This window comes from Myotis lucifugus, unplaced genomic scaffold (genome assembly GCF_000147115.1).
Source record: "Myotis lucifugus unplaced genomic scaffold, Myoluc2.0 scaffold_98, whole genome shotgun sequence".
NCBI lineage: Eukaryota > Metazoa > Chordata > Mammalia > Chiroptera > Vespertilionidae > Myotis > Myotis lucifugus.
In genome coordinates, this window is record NW_005871146.1 from 391167 (window position 1) to 413575 (window position 22409).

Below are 22409 nucleotides of genomic sequence, written 5' to 3' on the forward strand. Positions count from 1 at the left end.
CCCCTGATGGGCCCTGCTCTGTGCATGACAGGGAGGCAGCACCCAACCCCCTGATCCGGCCCTGCTCTGTGCGTGACGGGGTGGTGCCGCAACCTCCCCATCGACCCTGCCTTGAGTGTGACAGGGGGCGGTGCCCCAACCCCCCAGTCGGCTGTACCCTGAGCGTGACTGAGGGTGGCATCGCAACCTCCCGATCTGCCCTGCTCTGTGCATTACAGGGGGCGGCGCCCCAACTCCCCAATCAGCCTTGCTCTGAGCCCGACCAGGGGCTGCACCTAGGGATTGGGCCTGCCCTCTGCCACCTGGGAGCGGGCCTAAGCCAGCAGGTCATCTCCTGAGGGGTCCCAGACTGTGAGAGGGCACAAGTGGGGCTGAGGGACACCCCCCCCCCCGCCAGTGCACAAATTTTTGTGCACTGGGCCTCTAGTCTTATATAATCAAAGCCTAATATGCTAAGTGTCTGGTCGCCCATTCAACCAATCAAAGCATAATATGCTAATGATATGCTAAGGCCACTCAACTGCTCGCTATGATGTGCACTGACCACCAGGGGGCAGACAGTTGACCGGTCGACCAGTCGCTATGATGTGCACTGATCACCAGGGGGCAGACGCTCTGACCAGTAGGTTAGCTTGCGGCTGGGGTCCAGCCAATTGGGACTGCGCGAGATGGGCTGGACATGCCTTGGGGCCCTCCCACGGTCCCTCCCTGCCTAGCCAACCTCCCGCATCCCTCCCCGGCCCCAATCATGCACTGGTGGGGGTCCCTCGACCTGGCCTGCACCCTCTTGCAATCCGGGACCCCTTGGTGGATGTTGGAGAGTCGGTTTCAGCCTGATCCCGCAGGCCAGGCTGAGGGACCCCACTGGTGCACAAATTCATGCACCAGGCCTCTAGTAGTTAATACTACTGTAAGTAGTTCAAAGTACATTATACATGAACATAAATACTTTAAGACTGGTTTAAAAATCAGTCTGTATTCATCTAATAAACATATTTTCATGATGAAAATATAATTTACAATAAAATGCAATACTATCTCTATGGGAGGAAAATGCCCTTTAGGCCAAGATTTTATTCTTTTGGAGATCATAAGAAAGGTCAGTAGCTCAAAAGTAGTTATAGTTTTTCCCTATGCTGACTCCACCCCTTAAAAGCAGAAATTTTCAGCTTCATAAAGACGAAAAGAATTTCTCATTTTTGTTCTGTAAACCCACTATTTGTAAATAGATTATTCTAATTCTAATAAATATAAAGGTTCCATGAGGAAAAAGTTCTTTCAACCAAATTTCTGATGTGTTATCAGTCTTAGTCTAAATGCTTTCTAGGTATGAGAACTGAAGATAAAATAACTACCATTAAATGTATTTTCAGATTTATTGAAGGTAGATGAAATATGATATTGCAACACCTGATTTGAAGGACAGAGGTTAGATGCATTAAATATAGAGCACAATGGTTCAGTGGGCCTCTGTGCGCAGATCAGCTGCACCTGTCTACACACGAGTAGAGATCAAATCATTTCCAGCACTGTGTTTATAATGTTTTGAAATGAAGGCACTGTTATAAACCTTACTTTAGTTGCTACCTTCACAAAGAACAAAAGTACAACAATGTAATTATGTAATAGAGAATTTGAGGTTTAAGTAATTTAAATCTATTAAGATTTAATAAATAATTTCATGTTAGATGATAAAAACAAAAAAAAAGGCAAAAATTATTCTGCCACATAAAATAAAATCCAATTTCTTAAGTTTTTAAATTCTTAAAATTTAATGAACCTTAATATGGCAAGGCTTCTCAATGATGTACTCAATTTTATTTAATAAAGGCTTAGTGGCATAAGACTGCTACTAATATAGTGAATTAACATCTCCTCTTCTAACAGGTAACTTAGCAAGCAGTTGGCTCCAAGTTTTATTTTCAAGTTATTTAAAAATATGTAAATTTCTAGAGTTTGCCCAGCCTTTAATAATCAATGAAAACAAGTGAATTCTTTATTTACAGACTTAAGAAAAAACAAAAGCTTAGGAAAACAAATGTGTTCTCTTTCACCTCTTCAGTAGATGACAGCTAGCTATGTCAGAAAAGGACACATTATATAAAAAGCTCAATGAGAGGCTATGTTGAGACTGTAGCACTCCCACTCCCTCTTATAAGGTTTACAGGCCTAAATAGCACTGATATCTAGATACAACTAGAAAATAATCCAAATATAAATGCATCTTTCTTGCTTAAACATAACTACATATCAACTTACCAAATCTCTATGCAACACCCAGTTAGCATGCAGGTAGTGAATCCCATCTAGGATCTGATATAATAGTGACTTCACCATTCCCCGAGGTAACTGAACTGGCTTCTTATTTGCTTTAGAAGCTCTGTGAAACTTGATTATATGCTGGGGGGAAAAAAGAAAAACATCACCAGACACTTAAAAAAGAAAAGAGGAAACGATAATATGATATATAATATTTTCGTAACCGAAAAAGAAACACAGGAATTCCCAAATACATTGAAAAAATAATTTCACATTCTGCTGAATAACAAATCACTTATAAACTTCCTAATAACTGGAGCTAAATTTTCATTTCTAATCATAAGATAGTGTCTCACAAAATAAATTATTACAATAGAGAAGAAATAATGTGATTTTATTTTACAGTATAATTAAAAATTACTTTTAGAGTATATTTAACCTTTTTTTATCTAATAGAAAAATTTCCAGAACAGAATCAATTTTTTTTTTCTGAAAACAAAACAGAACAAATGAAAACAAAAACAGAACAAATTTCAAGAGATACTTTGGCATAGATGTGGCAGCTATTTATGATATATGGGTTATAAAGAAAGCAAATAGGGAAATCCTTCAATAAAATATATAGAAGCATGAAAAAATAACATATAAATTACCCGTTCACAGTGGAAATATTTAGAAATATGAAAAATTTCTATTAAAAAAAAAAAGTCTTGTACCATCTGTCAAAGTTTTCTAGGTAAAGTGTTAGTGGACATCCAGGAAAACACAATACCACTTCATAAACAGAAAAATAATCACTTTATAAATAACTAGAGCAAAAGAAATAAGACCCAATATTTCAAAATCTCTTAACAGCTTTCTTCATTTTAATTAAAGCATTCTTAAACTGCAAGAAAGTCTAGAAGCCAGCTGCAGTCAGCTCTGTGGTGTGCATCACTGCACATATGCACAAGAGCAGATTCAAGCAGGACTTCTGAGTGGAAATTAAGCATGCGCTTGAAATTAGTAAACATAATTAAAACAAGAGTGAGATGTTTAATATTATAGGGTAACACTTTTTACTTCCTATTTTCTTATGACATAGGAATAACTAGTGATTAATGAGTGAAAGCATTTTACCTTCCAAAGAAAAAATAGACATCAAAGACTACCTAGAGGGAAGTATCAGTCAGCGCATATGTAGTATAATTAATCTATATTTTATTAGTAGCATTACATTATTTTAATTTTCTCCTCAATCATTTTTCTCAAGGTATTTAAGAGCAGGCAAACAAAATAATAATCTAGAATGTTTTGTCACCTAAAAAATGATGTGGCAATCAAGTCTGTTCAGTTTAGGAAGAACTAGTGGCTCTCAGAGCTTAATAAAAATAAATTAAAATACATCATCTTTTAAAAAATGTAAAACCCGCCAGAATGAAAGGAACACATATGGAGGGGACGTAAGATAACCAATTAATGCTACATACATTTCTTCAGTTAATGCTTTCATTGGGGTATTACAAATCACTTTTTTACCAATATTTTATAATTACAAAAAAACAGTGTGAACCTTTTTACCTTTTTTTTATTACAAGGCTATATAACAAATGTAAGGTATGCATATCATGAAATTTCACCAACACTTAAGTGATTTTATAAATCACTCTTTTAACAACTATTTTTTGGTAACCCTCTGCTGTCTTATTTCCAGCTCATTCATTAAAATATTTCAATTAAAAGAAGAAAAATAAAACAAATAAAGCAGGTTTTAGTAAACTGAATTATCATTTTGTTTTCATTAAAATGAACATTAAAAGTACTTATCTGTCTTCAAAGAGTATTAACAAGAAGATGATAAAGCCTATGTTAAATATCTATACACATTTGGCAACATTACATACAGTATAATTTGTGAAAATATGATTATTATACCTTCATGTAAAGTGAAATATTATGTACCAGCATGCTAGAAATCACATTGAATACCAACCATTATCTCCTATGCTCAACTATGTTTTACTACAAATCGTGTTTATAAACTAGCCTGTAAATCTATAATAATAAAAGTGTAATATGCAAAATTAGACTGGACATCCTTCCGGGACGAAGCTGGGGCTGCAGCTGCAGGATCGAGGCCACCACAGCTGCGAGGGAGGGATCCAGGCAGCCACAACTGCGAAGGCCTACTCTTGCACGAATTTCGTGCATCAGGCTACTAGTCTTCTCATAAATTGGAATTGTATTTGATTTTATGTTAGGCGTGAGGATGTAGTGTTCAACTTGATGTTGACCACCTGATTTACCGAATTTGTATTAAAAAAATCCAAATTTGATTTGATTAGATTTCTTTTAAAAGAACAGAAGCTAACAATAAAAGAAAAAAATATTTACAATCAGCATGAACCTTGGACAACAGTTTGATAAAACAGAAAATTTCATGTATCTATTTTCTGTTTGAAATAATTATTTCCAGATAATTATAAAAACAATTTGAATCATATCACATTTAGTATGGAAAATTAAAATCTACAAAGAATGAAACTATTTCTTAAAAATCTGAAAGCATATAGCCCAAGGTGGTTTGGCTCAGTGGATAGAGCATCATCAGCCTGCGGAATGAAGGGCCCTGGGTTCAATTCCGATCAAGGGCATATGCCTGGGTTGCAGGCTCTAACCCCAGTGTGAGGCATGTAGGAGGCAGCCAATAAATGATTCTCTCTCATCACTAATGTTTCTATCTCGCTCTTCCTCTCTTTCCTCTCTGGAATCAATGAAAAAAAAAATCTGAAAGCATATAAAACCCAGATAAGTTTCAATTTCTGAAACCTGTTAAAGTTACAATTGTGTAAATAAGGCTAATTCTGAAAATTAGCAAAAGAATTTGAAACTATTTTACTATTTTGGAAGTTGAATTCACTTTAAATAGTTTTCATGGAATTTGTGCTTGTTTTACTTCAAAATTTTGTATTTACAAGTATAATTTACTAGAGGCCTGGTACACGAATTCATGCCGTAGTGGGGTCCCTCAGCCTGGCCTGTGTGATCAGGCCGAAACCGGCTCTCCGACATCCCCCGAGGGGTTCCAGATTGTGAGAGGGTGCAGGCCAGGCCAAAGGACCCCACCAGTGCATGACTGGGGCCAGGGAGGGACGTGGGAAATTGGCCAGGTGGAGAAGGACCGTGGGAGGGCTCCAGGGCATGTCCAGCCCATCTCACTCAGTCCTGATCAGCCGGACCCCAGCAGCAAGCTAACCTACTGGTTGGAGCGCCTGCACCCTGGTTGTCAGTGCACATCATAGCGACTGGTCAACTGTCTGCCCCCTGGTGGTCAGTGCATGTCATAGCCAGCAGTTGAGCAGCCTTTGCCATATCATTAGCATATTATGCTTTGACTGGTTGAACGGACGACCAGACGACTGGACACTTAGCATATTGGGCTTTTATTATATAGGATAGCTAAATGAAAAATGTTAATTATTTTGAAGATTTCTGAAAGTAAGCCATGATATTATAATCCTTTATATATCAATATATATACAGGATGTGGCAAAGTAGGTTTACAGTTATGAATATGAAAAACACATTGTATTCTTGTATTATTATTGAAACAGATATTATTCTGGTATTATTCATTAATCGTTGTATTATTTTCCATGCAAACAACTGTAAATCTAATTTTCTCATATTCTGTATCTTCTTTTTTTATCTCAATAAATGCACAGCTATAATAAATTTTGCAAATATATACCAGTATGCAAAACACAATGAAGTGTTTAAAGACCTTTAAATATCAGAAAAAAATATAATTCACAGTAGTGAAGCAATTGTTAATGAATTAATGTAATATGTATGGGGCTTTGTTTACTTGTTTTTAAAATTGTAATCAGTCTCCCCTTTTTCTCCCATTCCTCCCCCCCAGGTCCCACCCCTCCCCAAGTCTTCACCACCCTGTTGTTTGTGTCCATGGGTAATGCAAGTATGCATATAGGTTCTTTGATTAATCTCTTCCCATCCTCCCCTTCCCCCTTCCCTCTGAGATTTGTCAGTCTGTTCCATGTTTCCATACTCCTGAATCTATTTTATTCACCAGTTTATTTTGTTATTAGATTCCTTGTTCATTTATTTTTAGATTCAATTGCTGATATGTATTTATTGCCATTTTATTGTTCATATTTTTAATCTTTTTTTCTTCTTCTTTACACATAACTGATCAGGATATAAGTTTTGTGATTATGTTTCAAAATTATTTTGGCTATTCTGTTATACATTTTAATTATATACATATCAGAAAGTCTTATCTCCAATATGGTATTTTCTTTTATATTTTAATTTATCTTTATTGTTGAAAGTATTACAGATGTCCCCCTTTTTCCCTCAATGGCCCCCTCCACCCTGTTTCTTCCCCCTCCCCAGGCCTTCACCCCATTATTGTCTGTGTCCATGGATTATTTATATATGCATATAAGTTTAGATTTTTTAAAAAATGTAACTATTATATTTAACAAAGGAGTCAATCAATTTTTAGATACTCAAGATTTTTATCAATAACAATTTAAAAAACAATCCTTTCAGTAAAAACAAAATACTGAGGCAGTTGTTTGTATTTCGGCTGGACAAAGTATATTTAAATTCTTCGTTTATAATAATTTTTATCAATATAGCATAATATTTTTCATTATATAAGCTAAACTGATGAAGTTCAATTACTTCACTTCAAGAACCTTCAAATAATTGAGTCTAGATATCTAAAATGTTCTCATTATAGGTAAGACAAACACTAAATAACTAAAAGCCACAATAGAATCTACTTCCATTCTGACCTAATTTTGTAGTAGAGCTCTCTGCCACAAAAAATTCTTCCTATAGGAGAATATGTCCAATTCTACTAAGTACAATTTTGAATTTCTGATGATGAAAATACATTAGAATACTGAGTATCAATTGTGAATGATATTCAAATTATGATTAATAGTAGTTTCCTACATTTGTATCATATACTTAGTTTATAAAGCTTTTCGAATGCAAAATTATGCTTCAGAAAAGTCCTGTAAAAAAAGGCAAGAAAAGTATTACACTTTACAGATGGGAGAAACTACAGCTTTACAACCATTAAGAAACTTGCCTAATGGCATATGACAACAGAACCACTAGATCTGTCTAGTCTTCCAAATATAACGTATTTGTCTCCCTAAATGAGGTGACCACCTTCTCATATTCCTTCACACTACAGAATAAAAAAGGAAATATACTGCTTTTAAATTTTATAACAAAAGTTTATACAGATAATATTTTTAATTTTTATAAAAAACATATAGCTAGGCAACAATATTGAATAGCTGTTTATACTCTTCAGATTCTATTTTTTTCTGTAATATGTTACAAAGGTCAAACTAGAAAAATCAAAATGTGATACAAAGCAAAATACTCTAGACTTGACACTATATAAACCACATTTTATAAGGTTACTTTTATTTTGAAATGTTTTTAGTCACTCTTATTACCCCTGATTGAAACTAGTGACCCTATGTCTACCAGCAATTCTCCTTACCCAGAGGTCATGTTCAGCGTAGTCAAACAGAAGCCATACTTTCCTGTCTGCATGAGATAGAAACACCTTTTGAAGAGAGATGACATTTGGATGCTTAAGCTCTCGAAGTAACTGCAAAACAAAGGAAATCCATTTAAAAATCTTTGCCATAAAAATGTTTGAAAAACCCCACACAATTTGTAACTCCAAGGCAATACAAACCCAATCCTAAAATCTAAGCGTTTTCAATCCTAAAACTCTAATAAGTCCCCACACAATTTTGACATGTCAATATCAGGTGCTTCAGTAACAAATGAGAAAAAAATCTTTGGGGAAAAAATATTATCAGAATAAATCTATCTTGTTATTTAGTTCAGCAGTCGCCAACCTTTCGGACCTCACGGACCACCAATGATCTGGGGACCGCTGGTTGGCAACTGATGGTTTAGCTGATTTTTAAAAAAATCTTTATTGTTGAGAGTATTACAGATGTTCCCCCCTTTCCCCTTCATTGCTCCCCTTCACCCAAATCCCACCCCACCCCAGACCTTCACTACCCTGTTGTCTATGTCCATGGGTAATGCATTTATGCATATAAATTCTCTGGTTAATCTCTTCCTCCCCTCCCCTCCCCCCTTCCCTCTGAGATTCGTCAGTTTGTTCCAAGTTTCCATGCCTCTGGTTCTATTTTATTCAACAGTTTATTTTGTTCATTAGAATCCTTGTTTGCTTATTTTTAGATTCAACTGCTGATAGATATGTATTTATTGCTATTTTATTATTCATGTTTTTAATCTTTTTCTTCTTCTTCTTTTTCTTCTTCTTAAAGAAGACCCTTTCACATTTCATGTAATACTGGTTTGGCGGTGATGAACTCCATTAGCTTCTTCTTTTCTGTGAAGCTCTTTATCTGACCTTCAATTCTAAATGATAGCTTTGCTGGGTAGAGTAATCTCAGATGCAAGTCCTTGCTTTTCATCACTTTGAATATTTCTTGCCAATCCCTTCTGGCTGGCAAAGGTTCTGTTGAGAAATTAGCTGACACTGTATGGGTGCTCCCTTGTAGGTAATTAACTGCTTTTCTCTTGCTGCTTTTAAGATTATCTCTTTGTTTAAAACGTTTTGCATTTTAATTATGATGTGTCTTGGTGTGAGCCTCTTTGGGTTCCTCTAATTTAGGACTCTCTGTGCTTCCTGGACTTGTATGTCTATTTCTTTGGCCAGGTAGGAGAAGTTTTCTGTCATTATTCTTCAAATAGGTTTTCAATATCTTGCCGTCTGTTCTCCTTCTGGCACCCCCATGATGCGAATGTTGGTACACTTGAAATTGTCCCAAAGGCTCCTTACACTATCTTCTTATTTTTGAAATCTTTTTTCTTTTTGCTCTTCTGATTGGGTGTTTTTTACTTCCTCATATTTCAAATCACAGATTTGTTTCTTGGCATCCTCTACTCTACTGTTGATTCCCTGTAAAGTTATTTTTTGTATGTTTGTTTATGCTGCTTCTGAGCAAGGTAGCAGATGGAGCTGGAACAAGATAGGCAGTTAAGAATATGCTGGCAATAGAGAAGGCTGGGCAAGGCTGCACCCAAGAGCCTCCCCCTAGAAATGATCCCTTAACGCAGGGGTGGTGAATGTATGGCCTGTGGACTGGATAAGGCCGGCAAAATCATTTGGTCTGGCCCTGTCAAAGGCACTAGGGGTGAGTTAATTAAATGTTTGACCACATATAAAAGGCTAATCTTTCAAATATATTTTTATTGATTTTAGAGATAAGGGGAGAGGGAGAGATAGAAACATCAATGATGAGAGAATCATTGATCGGCTGCCTCCTGCATGGCTCCACACTGGAGTCTGCAACCGGGCATGTGCTCTGACTGGGAATCAAACCGTGACCTCCTGATTCATAAGTCGATGCTCAACCACTGAGCCATGCTGGTCCAGCAGCAGGTAAATTATTAAGTTGATCATAAAATTATCTTCATTTCAGTTAGTGTATCCTTCATTTCTGACTGATCCTTTTTCATGTCTTTTATGTTCTCACTAAGTTCCTTGAAGATCTCATTAAGTTCCTTGAGCATCCTTTTAACCATTGTTTGGAACTCTGTAGTTTGCTTACTTCCATTTCATTTAGTTCTTTTTCTGCAGATTTCTTATTCTTTCATTTGTGACATGTTTCTTTGTCTCTGCATTTTGGCTGTTTCCCTGTATTTGTTTCTATGTATTCAGTAGAGCTGCTATGTCTCCTGGAATTGGTAGAATGGCCTTGTGTACTAGGTGTCTTGTAGGGCCCAGTGACTCAGCCTCCCTGGTAACCTAAGCTGGGCACTGTAGGTGTGACCCTATGTGGGCTGTGTGCACTGTCCTGTTATACTTGAGCCTTGATTGCTGATCTCGTCACTATGAGGGACTGACCCCCAGGCAAACTGGCTATGTGAACCAGCTGTGACTACAGAGGAAGAGATGCTATGCAGGAGACACCCCTAGGGAGTAGGACTTTTTGGTGCTCACTGAGTCAGCCCCTTGAGTGTATTGCTCGTGGATGTGGTAGGGCTGTAATCTGGCATAGTCTGAAGCTGAGCACCAGGTGCACTGGCTCAGGAGCCTCCTGGGAGGTTCAAAATCAGCTACTGCCTGTGCCCTGCCTGAGGCCACCTGGCATAAGCTACAGAGTGATCTGCAAATAACTGCTACTTGTGTTGGGCTTGGAGGTGCCCAGGAGAGGCCAAGCTGTGCAGCCAGTTGCTAGTGTCAGGCCTAGGGCCACTTATCGACAGGTATGGGGTAGGCTGAGGCCAGCTCCTGGTTATTTGAGAGATTTTAGGAAAGTCTGAAGCCTGAACTAGGATAGGCCATTCATATGGAAAAGCCACTGCAGAGAACTTCAGTGGAGCTGCAAATTGGGTGTTGCAGGGTCTCAGGAAATCACTAGGGTGAGATGAGCAGTGTGGGCCAGGTTGATGGAAACTCAGATATGGCGACTGCCTGCTGGCACTGCGTTAGGGAGGTCTCGGCAAAGGAACAATTACATCTGCCAGCACTTCTGTCTGGGAGAAAGCTGCCCCCAGTTCTTGCCCTGATGCCAGACAATTGAGTTCCTCCCTGCATAGCCCTGGATCCTTTCAGGCTGCTGCCCCAGCACTGGATCTCAGAGAGAGTGAGTCCGAGTAAGTCTGTGAAGCAGCCCTTTAATAGGAAATGCCTGGGACTCTAGCAACCCTCTGTGTCACTCAGCCACAATCCCCGCTGGATTTTACAGCCTGAAGTTATGGGTACTTCTCTTCCCGGCACTGGAACCCTGGGCTGAGGCTTCTGATGTGGCGTTGGGACCCCTTACTCCTCATGGGTACCTCCACAGCCTACATATCCCTCCCAATTAAACAAACACTACAGGTGGGTGTCGAACCAACCCGTTATGTGCCTCTGCCACTCTTACTAGTCTCGATGTGGCTTCTTTAATTCTCTAGTTGTAGGACTTCCGTTCTGTCAGATTTCAAGCAGTTCTGAATGAAGGCTGTTCTGTAGTTTAGTTGTCATTTTGAGGTGGTTGTGGGAAGAGGTAAGTACTGTGTTTACCTATGCCACCATGTTGACCCTCCTCCTTAGTCGGTTTTTAATTTTGTTTTATTTTAATGTTTTACTGTAATAAAGTTTTATAACAAAAATTTATCATTTTAACAATTTTAAATGTACAATTCATTAGTAATAAATTCATTCTCAATGTTATGCAACCATCCCCACTCTCCATTTTAGAAATTTTTCATTATCCTAAACAGAAACTTGGTACCCATTAAACAAGAAATCCCCATTTTCCTCTGACTCTCAGCCATTGGTAACCTCTATTCTACTTTCTGTTTCCATGAACTTGCCTATTCTAGGTACCTCATGTAAGTAGAATTATACAATATCTGTCCTTTATGTGCCTGATTTCACTTAGCATAATATCTTTAAGGTTTACCCATGTTGTGGCATGTGTCAGAATTTCATTCCTTTTTATGGCTGAATACATTCCTATGTAGCTTTACACCACATTTTGTTTATCTATTCATCTGCTGATGAACATGAGTTGTTTCCATGTTTTTGGCTACTCTGAATACATTGGTATACAGGTACCTGAGTCCGCTACTTTGAATGCTTTAGGTATATGCCTAGACGTGAAATGGCTGGATTATATGATAATTCTATGTTTAATTTTTTGAGAAACCATCACACTGGTTTTACAGCAGCTATGCCAGTTTACAATCCCATCAGCAATGCATGAGGGTTTCAACTTCTCCACATCTTCAGCACACTTAACTTTTTTTAAACAGCTGAATCCTAATTGGTATGAAGTAGTGTCTCATTGTGATTTTGATTTGCATTTCCCTAATGGCTAAGGATGTTGAGCATCATTTCATGTGCTTATTGGTCATTTGTATATTTTCTTTGGAGAAATGTGTATTCATGTCCTTTGCTCATGTCTGAGTTGGGTTTTTTGTTGTTGTTGTTGAGATATAATTTTTATATAATTTAGACATTAATCCCTTAGCAGATACACGATTTAGAAATATTTTCTCCCATTCTGCTAGTTGTCTATGTTTTGACATCACAAAACAATTGAACTTAAAACAAATATTTAGGTTGCAATTCTTTTAAAAACGAACTAATTAAAACATTAGAAAACACAACATTCATTAACACCAAATATCAAATGAAAATTAATATCTGTAACTTTGTGACATATAGTACCTTTTTTAGGCATTTAAATTATGTAGTGAAGTTGATTAAAATTTTGTAAACTTTTTCATAAAATAATACATAATTTATACAGAGAGATGCATCCAAGTAGTACACATTTTCATGGGTTTAGCCTTTCTCACCTCCTAAAAGAATATTCTTCCATTTAAAGTCTTTTATCTCCTTATTTTATCCTATTTAATAACCAAAGTGGCCCTAATTTTCCATCAGTTAAAAAGCACTCCCATCCCATCAGGCAAAAACACGAATAATATCAATAATGTCAAGAAAAATCTTCTAATGAAGCCTGATATCTTTTTTAAAAGTTAACTTACACAGTGCCTTCCAAATGTGTTCCAAATACATGACAGGCATGTGAGAATATCAAGGTCTTAGAACTTACAACTTCAGTACCTTTTATAAGAACACTGACACCAAAACAAGAATCAATATAAATGGAATGTTAAAATATCAGGGGCTCTAAAATAAATTCAGAATGAATCGATTATACATTATGTCACATTATTCTCTAAAAAGTGATAATTATTTTATTCAGGAGCAAGATTAAATTCAAGTTATATATTTCTGCTTTTAGAATATATTTTCAAACTTATGAGACTTTAGAGATTATGTACAAATCCTCAGACCTAAAGGCCAGTACCTAAAAGGGACCATATCCTAATTAATAAACAAGGTAAAGAATCTGATAGGGAGCCCCATGTTCAGGGTCGCCCAGGATCACCCAGCTGGCTGAAAGAGCTAAACCTGGTGCTAAATTCATCTCAGTTCTGGGTCAGTGTTTTCTCCATTACCTCACACTTCTTGGCTAGGCAGCTATTTCAAGTCCTTTCTGGAAACTGGCAGAGTGGAAATTAACACAAACAAAGTCCAAAGCTCTAGCAAAAGTTCTCTCCAATTATTAGAAACCTACCTATAAAGTTATACTTAGATACTGCCTCAATTTCACCTCCAAGATAAGGTTTAGTTCCTGTATTTTAAAAAAACTTAAAAACAGCAACCAGGGGAGAAGAAAATGGCGGAGGTATAGACGGACATGTCCCGTGCCTTGTCCCGGAGTAGATAGGGTGAGAAGCTGAAACGGGTAACATACAGCCCGAATAAGCAGAAGATATTCAGCTGGGAGACAGTTTGCAGCCGGGAAAGGCAGAGGACTCCCGGAGAAAGGGGACGGTTGGAGACTGCAGCTAAAATCTCTCCCGGAGAGCCGGCTCAGCTGCGGAGACCACACTATCTTGAGTGGCTATTATTGGAAGCGTATACATCCAGAGACCCTGCATCCACGGCATCCAGAGATTGGCTACTAACCCGGAAACACCGGATCTCAAGCAGCGCGACTAGTGGACTCAGAGAAGCCCTGCTTCTCCTCACGGAAAGGTCAGATTTTGACTGATAAAGGTGTGGTTTGCAATTCAGGTTGGAGAGAGGAAAGTACGCGGGGAAATCTGCGCCCCACAAAGTCCACGGCCGTTGGGGCCAGCGTGATCCGCGAGTGTGGAAGGGTACCCGCAGGGCTGCTGGCAGAAGGAAATGCTAAAAATAAGCCCATAGCTGAACTAGATGCAAAAAGGCAGCCTCGGATTTTGCCAGTGTGCCGGCTGCTTAGTGCCAGGGGAGAGAGGACGCGCGGAAGAGACTGCACACAGAGCTGGAAGGTGGAGGGTTGCGAATTTGCGCAACTTCTCAGGCTCTTGTTTTTTCTCTTCCCCTTAAATCTTTGCATTTGATTATTAAACCCAATACATAGGATTGCCCAATTGGGGTCACTCACAGAGACCGCAGGGGAAATTTGTTTTTGTGGAACCTGGGAAACAGAGCGGGGAGTAACGATTAAAGAACCAGCTCTGGAGAGTCGACTCTCCCAAACCAGTTTTAAGTGCATAGGGAAAATAAACCCTAACTACTGGATAGAGAGGACTTATAGCCTCGGAGGTCAATCCAGAAAAACTGCCACGCAGGGAATGAACCACGAACTGACACTTCTGTAAACACAAATAAAGGCAGTCTGGGAAACAAATACGGCCTGCTTTAAAATCAGGACTGTGGTTTACAACACGGAGGAACAGTGTATCGCAGGAAAATTCAACACTCTCCTGAATACCTGGCAGGACTAAGATGTGCCAAACAGAAGAGTAGAGGAAGTGAAAGACCTTCAATACTGCACATTTTAATTTATTTTTTATTCTTTTTTCACCTGTTAATTAAGAAACTACTTTTTTTCTTTTTTCATCACCTGATTTTACCTTTTTAATTACTACATTTTTATTTTTATCCAGTATTATTACTACTACCATTTTAGCATTTTTTAAAGTATCATTTTATTTTCTCTTTTATTTTGGGATTAGTATTCTACATTCTATTTTCATCGTTCCTTTAGCATCATTTTTCTCTACTTCAACTTTACCTTTATGCCAAAACTCTCTTCCTCACTTTTCCCCTTTTGTTGTCCTGTTTCTCTTACCCTATTCCTGCTTTAGATTTTTCCTATTACTTCTTTTTACCCCGTCAAAATGTCACCCTACTTATATATCTAATTTCCAATCCCCTGCTCTAAATCCATATACACCTCTCTCTTATCTTTCTTCACTATCCAAATGTTTTTTCTCTTTCTGTAGTTTTGTTGTTGTTTGCTTGATTGTTGAGTATATTGGGGGTTTTTATGCTTGTTTGTGACACTGTTTTGATTTTGATTTTGATTTTTCTGTTGGTTCCCCCCCCCCCCCCCGATTATTTTTGTGCTTCTGTTTTCCCTCGCCTCGCTTGATATTAGTGGTTGTTTGTAGTTTGCATTCATCTCCAGGGATCTGTTGCTGGAATTTGTTGGGATTAGTGGCAGTTCTATTGGAGTTTTCTCCCCATATAAATAGTCTCTTCCCCTCTTCTATTGCATTCTCTCTCTTTTCTCTCCTACTTTTTCCCCCCTTTTACCAATTTCATTTTTGCACTCCTATTTTTTTCTTTTTCTCTTTTATCTTTTTACCTTATTTCTTCCTTATCCCCTAATTCTCTTTGCTCGGGTGGTCACCTTTATTTGGGGTTATTAATATCGTAAATATATTTGTGTTCAGTGCCTTATACGTTGTGCCTTGTTGTGTTGTATTTTGTGCCTTTAAATCAACGCAGCAGAGAGAGAACTACATAACCAAACACCTGGAGAAGAGAGATCATGGGGAGACAAAGAACCAGCCCGCATATGAAAGAAAAACAGGCATCACCAGAAAAGAAAGTAAATGAAATGGAGGCATTGGAGGCAAGCAACCTGTCAGAGAAAGAATTCAGAGAAATGGTCATAAGGTGGATGAAAAGAATGGAAGACAAATTCAACGATATGTGTAAGAACCAAGAGGAAATGAAAAATGACATCACTGTTATAAAGAACTCAATAGAAAGCATCAACAGTAGACTAGAAGAAGCAGAGGACCGCATCAGTGAGCTAGAAGACCAGGTAGGAAAAAATACCCAAGCAGAGCAGTTTGAGCAGTTTCTAGAAAAAAAAATTAAAAAGCAGGAGGAGAGCCAAAGAGAACTCTGGGACAACACGAAACGAAACAACATCCACATAATAGGGGTGCCAGAAGGAGAGGAAACTGAGAAAGAAATAGAAAACCTGTTTGAAAAAATAATGACAGAAAACTTCCCTGATATAGGGGAGAAAAAACTCACACAAATCCAAGAAGCTCACAGAGTCCCAAACAAAATGAACCCCAAAAGACCAACGCCAAGGCACATTATAATTAAATTGGCAAACACCAACGACAAAGCAAGAATCTTAAAAGCAGCCAGAGAGACAGAAAGTTACCTACAAAGGATCCCCATCAGACTAGCGACTGATTTCTCAACAGAAACACATCAGGCAAGAAGGGAATGGAATGAGATATACAAAGTCATGCAAAGGAAGGGTCTGAATCCAAGAATACTGTACCCAGCAAGGCTATCATTCAAAATTGAGGGTGAAATCAGGAGCTTCACAGACAAAAAAGGACTACGGGAGTTTATTACCCCAAACCAGCAATGCAAGAAATGCTAAAGGGTCTGCTGTAAAAAGAAAAAATAGGAAACAAAGAAGGAACACAGAGATAAAGAATAAAAATGGCAACAAACAAGTATCTATCAATAATAACTTTAAATGTAAATGGATTAAATGCCCCAATCAAAAGACATAGGGTAACTGAGTGGATAAGAAAACATGACCCATATATCTGCTGTCTACAGGAAACCCACCTCAGAAAAAAAGACGCACACGGACTGATGGTGAAGGGATGGAAAAAGGTTTTTCAGGCGAATGGAAACGGAAAAAAAGCCGGGGTAGCAATACTTATATCTGACAAATTAGATCTCAAAGTGAAGGACATAAAAAGAGATAAGGAAGGCCACTTCATAATACTAAATGGAGCAATCCAACAAAAAGAAATAACTCTGGTAAACATATACGCATCCAATATAGGAGCACCCAAATACATAAGAAATCTTCTGGCGGAGATCAAGGGAGAGATTGACAGCAATACAATCACAGTAGGGGACTTTAACACCCCATTATCACCATTGGACAAATCCTCTAAACGAAAAATCAGCAAAGAAACATCAATACTAGATGCTTCACTAGATCAGATGGAATTAATTGACCTCTTCAAAACATTTCATCCCAAAGCCACAGAATATACATTCTTCTCAAGTGCACATGGGTCATTTTCAAAGACAGACCATATATTGGATCACAGGCAAAGTCTCTTCAAATTCAAGAAGACTGAAATCATATCAAGCATCTTCTCAGATCACAATGGCATGAAACTGGAAATCAACTACAGTAAAAACAATCCAAAAAAATAAAAAACATGGAGACTAAATAGCACGCTATTAAACAATGACTGGGTTACCAGAGAGAGCAAAGAAGAAATAAAAAACATCATGACAACAAACAACAATGAAAACACAACAATCCAAAACCTATGGGATACAGCAAAAGCAGTCTTGAGAGGGAAGTTCATAGCTCTACAAGCCTACTGCAAGAAACAAGAAACAATGAGAATAAATTACCTAATCCTACAACTCAAAGAGTTAGAAAGAGAGCAAAAAGAAATACCCAGTGTAAGCAGAAGGAAGGAAATAATTAAGATCAGAGCGGAGATAAACGACATAGAGACCAAAAAAAAAACAATACAAAAGATCAACAAAACCAAGAGCTGGTTCTTTGAAAGGATAAACAAGACTGATGAACCTCTAGCCAGGCTCACCAAGAAACAAAGAGAGAGGACCCAAATAAACAAAATCAGAAATGAAAGAGAAGAAATAAAAACAGACCCCACAGAAATACAAAGGTTTGTTAAAAAATACTATGAACAACTCTACTCCAACAAACTAGACAACCTGGAGGAAATGGACACATTCCTAGAAAAATACAACATTCCAAAACTCAATCAGGAAGAATCTAAAAATCTCAATTGGCCAATAACTATGGAAGAAATTGAAGCAGTCATCAAAAAGCTTCCAGCAAACAAAAGCCCAGGGCCAGACGGCTTCACAGGGGAGTTTTACCAAACATTCAAGGAAGAACTAAAACCTATCCTCCTCAGACTACTACAAAAAATTCAAGAGGAAGGAACACTTCCAAGCTCATTCTATGAAGCCAGCATCACCCTAATACCAAAACCAGGTAAAGACAACACAATGAAAGAGAATTACAGGCCAATATCCCTCATGAACATAGATGCCAAAATCCTCAACAAAATCTTAGCAAATCGGATCCAGCAGTACATCAGAAAGATTATACACCTTGACCAAGTAGGATTTATCCCAGGGATGCAAGGATGCTACAATATCCGCAAATCAATAAACGTGATACATCACATAAACAAATTGAGAGATAAAAACCACATAGTCATATCAATTGATGCAGAAAAAGCATTTGACAAAATCCAACACCCTTTCTTGATAAAAACTCTCAGCAAGGTAGGAATAGAAGGATCATACCTCAACATAATAAAAGCCATATATGACAAACCCACAGCCAACATCATAATCAATGGGCAAAAACTAACACCATTTCCCCTAAGAACAGGAACAAGACAGGGATGCCCCCTCTCACCACTCTTGTTCAACATAGTACTGGAAGTACTAGCCGTTGCGATCAGACAAGAAGAAATAAAAGGCATCCAAATTGGAAGAGAAGAAGTAAAACTGTCCTTATTTGCAGATGACATGATACTGTACATAGAGAACCCTAAAGACTCCATCAAAAAATTATTAGACTTAATAAATGAATTTGGCAATGTAGTAGGATACAAAATTAATGCCAAGAAATCTATGGCATTTCTTTACACCAATAGTGAACTTACAGAAAGTGAGACTAAAAAAGCAATCCCATTTACCATCGCACCAAAAAAATTAAGATACCTAGGAATAAATTTAACTAAGGAGGTAAAAGACTTATATGCGAAAAACTACAGGACACTGATAAAAGAGATAGAAGAAAACATAAACAGATGGAAGAACAGACCGTGTTCATGGATTGGTAGAATCAACATAAAATGTCCATATTACCCAAAGCAATCTATAGATTCAATGCAATCCCCATTAAATTACCAACGGCATATTTCACAGAACTAGAACGAACACTCCAAAAATTCATCTGGAATAAAAAAAGACCTTGAATCGCTGCAGCAATCCTGAGAAAGAAGAACAAAGTAGGTGGGATCTCAATACCAGATATCAAACTGTATTACAAAGCCACTGTTCTCAAAACTGCCTGGTACTGGCACAAGAACAGGCATATAGATCAATGGAATAGAATAGAGAACCCAGAAATCGACGCAAACCACTATGCCCAATTAATATTCGACAAAGGAGGTAAGAACATACAATGGAGTCAAGACAGTCTCTTCAATAAATGGTGTTGGGAAAATTGGACAGATACATGCAAAAAGATGAAACTAGACCACCAACTCACACCATACACAAAAATAAACTCAAAATGGATAAAAGACTTAAACGTAAGATGGGAAACCATAAAAATACTAGAGGAATCCACAGGCAGCGAAATCGCAAACATATGCCGAAGCAATTTCTTCTCTGATAACACTCCTAGGGCAATGGAAACTAAAGAGAAAATAAACAAATGGGACTACATCAAAATAAAAAGCTTTTGCACAGCAAAAGAAACCATCAACAAAACAACAAGAAGACCCACTGCATGGGAGAACATATTTGCCAATGATATCACCGATAAGGGTTTAATCTCCAACATTTACAGGGAACTCATGAAACTTAACAATAGAAAGATAGCCAAAACCGGTTTGGCTCAGTGGATAGAGCGTCGGCCTGCGGACTGAAAGGTCCCAGGTTCAATTCCGGTCAAGGGCATGTACCTGGGTTGCGGGCACTTCCCCAGTGGGAGATGTGCAGGGGGCAGCTGGTCGATGTTTCTCTCTCATCGATGTTTCTAACTCTCTCTCTCTCTCTCCCTTCCTCTCTGTAGAAAATTAATGAAATATATTTTTTAAAAAAATAGAAAGATAAACAATCCAATCAAAAAATGGACAACGGACCTAGATAGACACTTTTCGAAAGAGGACATACAGAAGGCCGAAAGACATATGAAAACATGCTCAAAGTCACTAATTATATGGGAGATGCAAATCAAAACAACAATTCGGTATCATCTCACACCTGTCAGAATGGTTATCATCAACAAACCAACAAACAACAAGTGTTGGAGAGGATGTGGAGAAAAAGGAACCATTCTGCACTGCTGGTGGGAATGCAGACTCGTGCAGCCACTGTGGAGAACAGTATGGAGCTTCCTCAAAAAACTAAAAATGGAACTCCCATTTGACCCAGTGATCCCATTTCTAGGAATATATCCCAAGAAGCCAGAAACACCAATCAGAAAGGATATATGCACCCCTATGTTCATAGCAGCACAATTCACCATAGTTAAGATTTGGAAACAGCCTAAGTGCCCAACAGCAGATGAGTGGATTAAAAACCTGTGGTACATCTACACAATGGAATACTACGCTGCGGTAAAAAAGAAGGAACTCTTGCCTTTTGCAACAGCATGGATGGAACTGGAGAGCATTATGCTAAGTGAAATAAGCCTGTCAGAGAAAGATAAATACCACATGATCTAACTCATTTGTGGAATATAGAGAACAACATGACTGATGAACAGGGACAGATCCAAAGACAGAGAAACAGCGATCAGACTATTAATCCCCAGAGGGAAAGTAGGGGAGGGTGGGGGTAAGGGGAAGAGATCATCCAAAGGACTTGTATGCATGCATATAAGCCAAACCAATGGACATGGACAACAGGGGGATGAGATCATGAGTGGGGGCGGGGGGGAGTATGGGGGTTAACGGGGAGGGATGAGTACACATTTGTAATACCTTAACTAATAAAGAATTTAAAGAAAAAAATGTAGGCAAAGGGAAGTAAAAAAACAAAAACAAAACAAAACAAAACAAAACAAAAAAACAGCAACCATTTTATTAAGCTCTTCCTAGGAGCCAAGTATGGGGCTAAGCATATGACATATATTATCTGAATCATGAATTAACCTATGAAATATATAAATTTATATTACAGTAGACCCCTTACCCATGGTTTTACTTTCTATGGTTTCAGATACCTACTATCAACTGTGGTCTAAAAATATCAAGTTGAAAATTCCAGAAATAACTGGGTGCCAATCTAAGTAGCATGATGAAATCTCATGCCATCTAGGCCCGGATATGAATCATCCCCCTTGTCTAACATATCCACACTGCATACACTAACCACCCATTAGTCACTTAGTAACTGTCTCAGTTATCAGATTCATTATCATGGTATCAACATGCCTGTGTTCAAGTAACCTTTATTTTACTAATGACCCCAAAGCCATTTACCTACCTTTTATTACAGTATATTGTCAGAGTCGTTCTAGTTTACTATTAGTTATTATTATCTCTTATTGTGCCTAATTTATATATATATAAATAGGGACAAATATATATATTATCTTCTTCTAATTTATAAATTAAAACTTATCATGGGTCGCTATGTATAGGAACAGTACAGCTGACCCTCGAACAAGGTAGGTTTGAATTGCATGGGTCCACTTGTACATGGATTTTTTTCAATAAATACCATAAGTATATTCTTTTCCTTATGATTTCCTTTTTTTAAAATTTTAAAAATTGATTAGAGTGGAAGGGGGTGAGGGGGGGGAGAGACAGAAACATCAATGCTGAGAGAGAATCACTTGCCTTCTGCATGCCTCACACTGGGGATCAAGCCCAACCCAGGCATATGCCCTGACCGGGAATCGAACCATGACCTCCTGTTCTTAGGTTGATGCTCAACCACTGAGCCATGTCGGCCGGACCCTTATGATTTTTATAATGACATTTTTTTAATTTTAAGAATACATTATATAATACATCTACACTAATAAAAGACAAACATGCAAATTGACTGTACCTTCACTATGCCTTAAGCCATGCCCACCAGCCAATCAGAGCAACTATATGCAAATTAACCCAACCAAGATGGCGGCCGGCAGCCACGGAGCTGGAGCGAGCAGGAGGCTTGGTTGCCCAGTGATGGAGGAAGCCAAGCTTCCCGCCTGCTGCAGCTGGCTCTGAGCTCCACTCAAGGCAACAAAGTTTCAATCATAGAAGATAAATAAAACCCAGATACCTGCTTTCAGCCGGCCGTGACCACGGAGCTGTAGCGAGCAGGAGGCTTCGGTTCCCCTGGCGATGGAGGAAGCCAAGCTTCCCGCCCGCCCTGGCCTACTCTGAGCTCCACTCAAGGCTATAAATTTTCAATTATAGAAGGTAAATAAATCCCAGAATAAAAAAGAAAAAAGAAAAAAAGGAGAGGCTGGGAGCTTCGTCACCGGGGGGCTTGACCAGCCTGAAAACGG

General features: G+C 38.3%; 1 protein-coding gene across 12 annotated transcripts in view; it reads right to left on the bottom strand.

The window, feature by feature from the left end:
• CDK8 (cyclin dependent kinase 8) overlaps nucleotides 1–22409 on the bottom strand; it is a 160557-nt gene that overhangs the window by 64427 nt on the left and 73721 nt on the right. For 10 of the 12 annotated variants that reach the window (XR_002830077.1, XM_023756691.1, XM_006092102.3 and 7 more), the window contains exons 3-4: nucleotides 7790–7900; nucleotides 2260–2400 (exon numbers count right to left, since the gene is read on the bottom strand). Coding sequence is in view for 10 of the 12 variants with exons in the window: in XM_023756691.1 (XP_023612459.1) it covers nucleotides 2260–2400; nucleotides 7790–7900 (252 nt within the window). In the remaining 2 variants the exon portion in view is untranslated. The remainder of the gene's footprint in view (nucleotides 1–2259; nucleotides 2401–7789; nucleotides 7901–22409) is intronic. The other 2 variants (XM_023756692.1, XM_023756688.1) reach the window with 1 other exon arrangement.